The 8,958-nt window shown below is 40.4% G+C and overlaps 1 protein-coding gene across 2 annotated transcripts; it reads right to left on the reverse strand.

Moving 5' to 3' along the window:
- Positions 1–4,895: 4,895 nt before the first annotated feature.
- Positions 4,896–8,259, reverse strand: LOC130137955 (EG45-like domain containing protein). Of its 2 annotated transcripts, none has more exons than XM_056310700.1 (4): positions 8,168–8,259; positions 5,993–6,136; positions 5,619–5,919; positions 4,896–5,020 (listed from the first exon to the last, which is right to left on the reverse strand). In XM_056310700.1, the coding sequence occupies exons 2-4, from the start codon at positions 6,120–6,122 to the stop codon at positions 5,014–5,016; spliced, it is 438 nt and encodes a 145-aa protein (XP_056166675.1). In that variant the 5' UTR covers positions 6,123–6,136; positions 8,168–8,259; the 3' UTR covers positions 4,896–5,013. The 2 variants fall into 2 exon arrangements, with proteins under 2 accessions (XP_056166675.1, XP_056166674.1); XM_056310699.1 differs by having other exon boundaries at positions 5,993–6,156; positions 8,168–8,253.
- Positions 8,260–8,958: the final 699 nt, after the last annotated feature.

Below are 8,958 nucleotides of genomic sequence, written 5' to 3' on the forward strand. Positions count from 1 at the left end.
GAGCAACCTCTTTGCGACGGCGGGTGAAGGGATATGGGACAGCAAAGCGTCGTGCAAGAGGCGGTACCTAGTGCGGTGCATCAGCAGTGCCTCCATCTCCGGAACCTGCATTCCCAGCCAGCCTATCCAAGTCCGAATCATCAACTGTGCACTGCATTCCCAGCTAGACTGAGCGCTATCCTCGACGTTGACGGCTACAGTAGATGACTTTGCGATCGTGCCGAATGCCATCATCATCGTTGTTATGAGGATAGTGCACGGTCGACGATTTGGACTTAGATAGTCTCGCTAGGAATGTAGGCTCCGGAGACGGAGGCACCGATGCACCTCACTAGCTGCTGCCTCCCGCACGACGCTCCGTTGTCCCATATCCCTTCACCCGCCACCACAAAGAGGTTGCTCGACAGGAACTGCGCTGAAACATTGCCGAAACACGCGGCCACTGAAACACAAATTATCAAACTTATGAGAGCGAGAGAGAAAGAGAGAGAATTAGCTGAACCACGGGGTCTTCCGGGCGTTCCAAGCTCGTACAAACGAGGAAAATCAGCTGCCCGAGCTTCAATTGATCAACCTGAAATTGCAACACATATATATAGTCTTATGAAGAAGGTTCTACTTTCTATGTTTTTTTCTTCTCCTTTTTCAATCTCTGAAGTTTCCATGCTGATGCTGGCTGAAGACTGGAATTTCTGAATTGAACAACCCTTTAGCTCGTTAGGTGTCGTACTCGTAGTCTGAAAAGTTTGCTTTTTCCCGCCGTTAGGTGGCCAAATGGCAAATACTAGTTTCAAGATATAACACGTTATTCATCATTCCTGCTCTACAAGTAAACATTCCGCTCTTTTCATCGGTGTCAATTTGAAAATAATTTGTGCATCAGACGTAAATCGTGACAAGGACTAATTGTGCCACATTTTCCCCTATTCATGGTTGAAGAAATGCCCTGGTCGGTGGATTAGAAATATGTACGACACCCACATTTAATTTTAATCAATTTTACACGTAGGTGGTTGGAGCTGAGGGGTGCTATCCTCATGTACTTGACCTTGTTCCCCGTCTCAATTTTTCACAAAGTTGAATTCGGGTCACGTAATGATCCAAACAAATTAGAAGTGAGAAACTCTAACAAAACTCGCCCTTCTCTCTCCTCCTTTCCCCTCTGTCTAAGATCGCATCGCTGCTGTTCCGAAGAGGGATGGGAGGAGAGAGTTAGGTTTTTTTTATTGGTGCTAGATGGACACGTTGCGAAGATTCATTAGCTAATTGAATGGAGACAGTACATGGGGATGTACATGGGTAAAGTAACTCATCATCCGGGTGTTCGATTTCGTCACTTGCCAATTAGAGACATTTCTCCGATTAGGATGGGCAAAATTGCCACGAAGAAGAAGAACCTACGTACCAGAGATGGGAACTGAATTGACATTGTCGCGTTATCTTCCTATAATCCTACTATTGTGACGGCTGATGAGCTTGAGGCTTGATCATCACTAGACTAGATTATTGCCATTACTCACCCTCACCCTGTCCATTCGGTTCTTTCTTTTGATGCAACGAAAGAAGAGATTAAATAATCGAAGTAGGAATGTAGCAAGACCAAAGTATAAAGGTTGACCGACCTTCATTGTAGCCGACTTGCAGCGTTGCTGCACATTTATGGTGTTTAATTTGGAGCATATACCAAACTGCACTACATATACTAAGCCGGATTTGGACCGATAAATCTCGTGGGTCTCATCAATTTCAACATTCCAAATTCAGTCGAGTACACGTAACACAAGTACCAAATAATTTATGCTAATTTGGATACAAACGGGAAAGCAACAGCAAAATAAAAGTAGTCCTGTTCCTTCTAGATGGTCAAGGAGAAGAAGAGCTTTGTAGATTAAAATCGAATTTGCTGACCCAATTGGTTGTCAACTAGGAATAAAGTTATAAAAAAAAAAAGTGGCATCTCAAATGGTATATATTATAGCAATTCCGTGTGAATGAATATCATCTTCATCGCTATACATGAGAGATCGAGGAAAGCTCCTTCTTGGCCATCCAGTGGCCCGCGATGAATGTGAAAGAACCAAAGAGGGCGAATACTATCAGGTGGAGTCATTTATTAACTGCCATTGTATACAGAATAAATTCAAAGAAAGCTCTGTTTTCTATGTTTTGGATCTAAAACTGTGATTGATTAGTTTACTAAGAAAAGTGTAGACGACATTTTCTCAACTTTAAGAGGGGAGATGACTCGGCATCACCTAAACTTGAGAGAGTCTCTACTGAATCGGTGGTCCAGTTTCCGGATGGATCCAAGCATCAACGGGCAGTTCCCGGTTCCCGTTTTGTGGAACCAGCCTTAAGTGGGCGGTTCTCGGTTTTAAGGTGGAAATCGCCTATCCTAATTAAAAGCGATCACCCCTAGGGAAGAGAGATTTTTAAATGGTATGATGAAAATGGACAATCCATAAGGCCCCATCAGCCATACATTATACAGCAAATTAGGAAAAAATAAAAATTCCCATCAGTAGGAGAAAGTATTCAGGTGGTATATGAATGAAAAATCACTTCAAGCATATTATAAGTCGCTATGGCTCCCGTTAATTAAAAAAAAGCAATTATAGCATTCGCGCTAGAGTAAATGTTACATCACTGGGGAGAGAATATAGTTAAAATCTACATATCTACTCAAGAAAGTTACTTTTTATATATGTTACTATCAAGGGGTATATATGCCCGACCAATATGTATAGGAAATGAAGTAATCTACTCTTAAGTAAAGTAGCTATCGTACTAACAACAAAAATAGATACTTAGGAAATAACGAAATATCAGATAACATCCTTACTATTAACAATATCTCTATCAATATTTTCTAACAAGAATTCTCTAATATCCATAAATATACTTAGATAGTTCCTCTCAAGCTAGAGCATCCAACTTGCATATATTGACCAAAAAAACCCTTGCATATGATAGGTACAACTTTCTTCCAAGATCTATGACCAAGGCACCATGGAAGCCTGATATTAAACTAGACAATGATGTGGATGCATAGAATCATATTCAAGACAATGACAATTGTGTAAATTAGACCTTACACGGCAATTTGAATGTAATCCACATCATTACGGACCTGACAAGCACCAGATAAACACATGCTTAGAAAGTTCACACATCTTTCTCTAAATTGGGATGTTTGAGGACGGTAGCTTGATTTTGATGGAGAAGCAAAACCAATGACAATGATCGAGAAGGAGCACAACACATTGAAGCTAGAGAACGAGGAAGCTCAACTTGTGGTAGACTTCACTAATACAAGGATCCCGATGACAAGATTAATGTTAGGTCATAAGAAACAACCCCCTTCCCGACGACGACGGAGAGACCAGCGACTTACGAGATCGAGCTGCTCTCAGAGACAATCGCAGCAGATCTGAGACCATGATAAATAGAGGATGATGGTGCTACTCTTGAAGACTAGTGGTTGTGGTTGCTCTCAAAGTTGAAGATCGGTGTACGAAAAACAAAGGACATTGGACGACAAACGATGGTAGTCTTCGTGTCGGGGTAGAAAGACGATGGTAGAGAGGGGGTTCTTTTTAATTTTTCTTTAAGGCTGATGGCAAGAAAAAAGATAAAATAGGGTTTAAATTTGGGTGCCTATCATCTTGTGGCTTCGATACCATGTGAATGTTCAAGGATCTTCTAGAGAGAAGAACATATAATATAGTTAAAGGTTGTATCTTTAATCACTAAGTTAACTAATTAATATATTACAATCGGGATATATTTGTACCTAAACAATATGTATTGGAAATAGTGGTAATCAATTCCAAGTGGGTTGATTCCAAACTTATAACCTGGAACCTACCTTGTTAGAACTGATTCCCAGTTTTTGGAACTTGGAACCTACCATATTTGTGCTAGAACCTAATCAGTTTTTTTGTTTCAGTTCCAAAGCCTACCCGAGAACCTATTTTTTTATTCATTTTTTTTGTTTGATTTTTATAGCAAAATAATACGAGCAACAAAACGGTTTGAAGTAAAGATGAACAACATAAATCCATATCCGACAAAAGCAATAATCCGTAAGATAGACATGTAGTCAAGTACAATTATAAACGATAAAAAAATTCAAACACGTAACATAAAACATTAATTATAATTGGAGTCAATGAGCCCTGTTTCCAATGGAGAATTGGCAGGTTAGGCACGTCGACGGCAAAGACAGGTTGCAAAATTGAAGTCGGTGAAGTGCAAAACAAGAGAGAGGCGGAGCTAGGGTTACTGGGAATAGAGAGAGAGAGAGAGAGAGAGAGAGAGAGAGAGAGAGAGAGAGAGAGAGAGAGAGAGAGAGAGAGAGAGAGAGAGAGAGAGAGAGAGAGAGAGAGAGCTTGGTTGCTTCAGGTTGGGTTATTGCAGGCATGGGTGGAAGGGGAAGACCAAGAGAGGATCGAAGATGGCGGCGAGGGTTTCCGGCGGCAAGAGAAGGGGATTGTGCCATACGAACGAAGAGGAAAGAAGAGAGTATGAGAAACAGAGAAGGAGGCTGAGGTTAGAAGAAAAAGATGGCAAGAGAAAAATTAGGATTTTTAGGCTTTATGAAACCAATTCCAAATTTGGTCCGATTTTTGGGTGGTTCTTAATTCGGAACTGGACCGGTTCTCACTGATTCCAAACATTTGAAACTGGAAATCGAGAACCGGACCAATTTTCAGGGTAGTCCAGTCCAATTGCACATTGCTAATAGGAAAAGAAGTAATACGAACTAACAAAAAAAATTAGCTATCATAATCTAATAAGGAAACAAGCTATTCTAGAAAATAACAAAATATCAGACAATACGACCAATATCAATCTCCTTATAATATTCTCCAACGGGGAATTCTCTAAAATCCATAATTATATTGATCAATATCCAGTTTAGTACGTTTAACAGATGAAACCGCATTATTTCCTAATTATTTAGACCGGGGAACTCGTTGACCAGCTCAGATGTCCATGTGTATGTCCCCTTCAAACCCTGCCAAGAAGGATGTCAAAAAAATTGCCGTCGTTATCACTTTGCCTTCAACGTTGTAATACCCAAAACAATCTACATGATAGAGAATGCATAAGATGAAACTAATGACTTTCAGTTCACGACGGTCGTGAAGCACTATCTTAGCATAGAAAAGGATGAAGAGTCCGTGTCATCAAAGGCCTATGGACAAGCGCTTGCCACCTTGAGTTGACGTGGATCACGCCGGAAACAATCATAGCAGTCTTCAATTCCTACTTAAACTAAAAAGCCACCATAACTTTATGTCAATCTCCAACTTGATAAACATTGTTCCATTCGTAAGAGATGACGATATGTATTGCACCATTTGCCATTCATGTCGGTTACTTAGCCAAACTTAGCAAATATCGAAACTGGGTAAGTTCAGTTTAATGAAATCCATGAAGATTTGCTTTTAATGGTAAAAAGAAGGCCAAGATATACCATGTTAGTGCTTATTGACATTGAACCGTTTCAGATTCAGGTTTTACTCACTTAATTCGTGTCATGTTTAGTTTACATCAAATGGGCGATTAGTTTCGAACTAAAGACAACCAATTAGGTGAGGAGACGAACGTACTGTTGATACTCAACGTTGACGGCTGCGGCGGAAGACTTTGCAATAGTACCAAATGCCGTTGTTGAGAGGACGATGGTTGCGCCCTTGCTCGAGGGGCGTGAAGACGCGGTTAGCGCTCGGTCGACGATTCGGACTTGGATAGTTTGGCTGGGAATGCAGGTTCCAGAGACGGAGGCGCTGATGCACCGCACTAGGTACTGCCTCCCACACGATGCTCCGTTGTCCCAGATCCCTTCACCCGCCGCAGCAAAGAGGTTGCTCGATGGGAACTGCGATGGATCATTACCGAAACACGCGGTCGCTGAAACACAATGATCAAACTTATGAGTGAGAGAGAGAGAAGGAGGGGGGAGGGGGAGAGAGATGTTACGTACGTGTGTATGGAGGACTGTAGTGAGCGGCAGTGCCGACGTCAGCACGAGAGAGATGAGGCAGCGTAGCCAACAGAAGAAAGGCAAGTAGAGAAAGAGAGAGAAATGATCTTTTAATGCTGGAGGGCTTCATTGTTCTGGAAGAATCTGTGAGGCCAATGTGATACCTGAATGAAGTGAGAAGAGAAGAGAAGAGAAGAACTCCATTGTTGGCTCAAATCCTTAAATAGATCAACATTTTTCTCATAATTTTGTAAAACTTAAAATTCTTTACTCTATTCAGTCTTTTGAAAGGAGAAATATGAAAGAAAGAAAGAAAAGAGAACTGTAGACGTTAAGCCTATGAACTAAAATTGTTGGAGATGAAGAAGAAGAAATTATGTATTAGGGGAAGAAGACTACTTAACACTGTTTGTTGTGATCAGAAAATTAATAATTCGGAAAAAGCCATAACAAAAAATAATTGGAGATGAGGTACGGCTAACCAAATCTACCTCGTCTCCGTAAGGCGATTAGTTCCTACTAACGATATTAAGCAGCTTCACAAACTATGTCTCTCCAAATACAACACCTTGAATCCGTTTGAATTTGCACTATGCAAATAAGACTCTGTCGAACGCTTTTTGAAGTCGGCACACTTAGATAAAATTGAAGTGAGGATGTGGGTGTTTCTAGTGATGCTTTGAATGAAGAATTTCAAATTTATTTATAGAGTTTCAGAATTTATGTAAAGAAGCAATACATGAACTATGAATTAAATAGATACATAATCCAAGATATACATGAACTCGGTAGATACATGAATTAAGTAAATACACGAATCTAAGAGATACATGAATCCAAGTGATACACGAATCCAAGAGATATATGAACTAAAGATACATTTTGTTTTAGCTCACATTCATTGATTTATTAACCCTCCATAATTACAACACTAAAAAGTAATGGTAATGATTCTAAAAAAGTGGTCTCATTTTTCTCTATTCCTAGTTGAAGAGATGTCTCTAATTGGTGGGTTACGAACATCTACTATTAAGTTTAAATAAGTTTGTATGTGGGTGATCAGGGCTGAGGGGGTGTTGTACCGATGTACTGGCCTCATTTTCCGATCTCAATTTTCCCAAGCATTGGATTCGCGTCATACAGCGATCCATGCCAAATGGAAGAGATGAACCCTAGCAACACTGACCCGTCTCTCTCCCCTCCCTCTCTCTCCTCTTCCTTAAATCGCGTTGCTGCTATGCCAAAGAGAGAGGAGAAGGGAGAGCTAGGGTTTTGTGGTGGTTGATGCTAGATGGACTCGTTGCGAAGATATGGGGACTGTATATGGGTAAAGTAACCCTCACCTGGGTAATTGATGTTCATAAATGGCTGCGAAGGAGGAGGTTTCTAGAGGTTATTAGTGTTGTGCTGTTCCTCAACAACGGAGAGGGAAAAACCGAAATCTTGTGTTAGAAAAATCAAGTATTATTTACCCATCAAATTTATGGAAATTTAAGATGCTACGTCAAGCAGAACCACTTCCAATGTTTGACGTTTCTGAAATAATCTTAGCGTTAAACTGTAGTAGAGAAATGCAAGCTCAAAACTACTGATAAAAGTGGTGATTTGATTACCATGTAGGATTACGTGATTAACAAATTGGAAGGATGCTGATGGCTATTTTGTTCCCCTGCACACGGTTTGCCCAAATATCTTAAATGCGATATGAAAAATTTGGGAATTATACATGTCATTAGCACGTAAATGTCTTTCAATTACTGTCAATTTGTGCTTGCCAGAACGTAGATTTTGTCATGCTTTTTTTCTAGAAGGGATCATACAGAACCATCGGTCATCATCCAACCTAAAATCTTGCCCAAAAGGAAAAAATCTTCTCTTTCTATTGGATAGAGTTTGCTTTATGCTTCTAGAGATGGGAACTGAATTGACATTGTCAGCCTTGTCTTCCTATAATCCTACTGTGGTGATTGCTGATGAGCATTAGGCTTGATCATCACAAGACTAGATTGCTGCGATTACTCACCCTCGCCCTTTCCATTCGGTTCTTTCTTACGATGCAACAAAAGAAGAGACTAAATAATCGAAGTACCAATGTAGTAGGACCAAAATATAAAGATTGGGTGACATTCATTGATACGATAATTTAAAAAAAAAAATTAGGGTCTTCAAAATTACCTGAGGATTTCCTTTGACTTCTTCGGGCTCTCGTACAAAGAAACTTTCAGAAATTTAAGAGAGAATGCTTTATTGCTCTTATTGTATTGGATATTTGGGATGATACATATAAAGAGGAGGAGACCCATATATATACTTGAGCCTTTCTAATTACAACCGTAGATCTCTCCCTAATTTAATGGTGGAGATTTGATTTCCTTATTTACCACCTACCCCCATTAATTACAAGGATTCTCTATAACAAAAGTGTGCATTACCCATAATATCCCTAGGAACATAGTAGAGTACCGTGGAAACTCTAAACTCTTAAAAGTTTCAACACTTGTTCCATCATCTTGGCCACCTCCCAGACATGTGCCATGAATACATTCGGTCCATGACATGTGTATCATGTTAAAGCACTCATACACGCTCCTCCGCTCGATGACCCAACGAACTTGCGTATCGTTTACACGAGCCTTGAATAATGTTTTCAGAACCATCGAGATGAGCGGAGCCGAGCCAATTTCCGATTTCCAATTTTTTTTTTTTCTAATCCTACCTTCGAATGCCAGGCCTATGGTTTTCCCGCCAAGCAGCTGACAGATCGGATCTGGAGTTGAGATCGAGTGGGCCTGGACGTGGAAACTGGACTAGCAAAGCAATGGATCATGAGCCATCATATGGCTCTTTGCCCAGCTAAATAGCCCAAGCCTGCTTTCTTTCCGTCACTAATTGCAACGCTTTGGCGACGAAAACATAAGAAACGACGCATTCTTTTTTCCCATGCAGAAAAGCTACAAACATCCACA

The sequence above is a fragment of the Syzygium oleosum genome, unplaced genomic scaffold (assembly GCF_021117445.2).
Source record: "Syzygium oleosum isolate NSW1041296 unplaced genomic scaffold, Sole_v2.1 Sole_v2.04, whole genome shotgun sequence".
In the NCBI taxonomy this organism is placed as follows: domain Eukaryota; kingdom Viridiplantae; phylum Streptophyta; class Magnoliopsida; order Myrtales; family Myrtaceae; genus Syzygium; species Syzygium oleosum.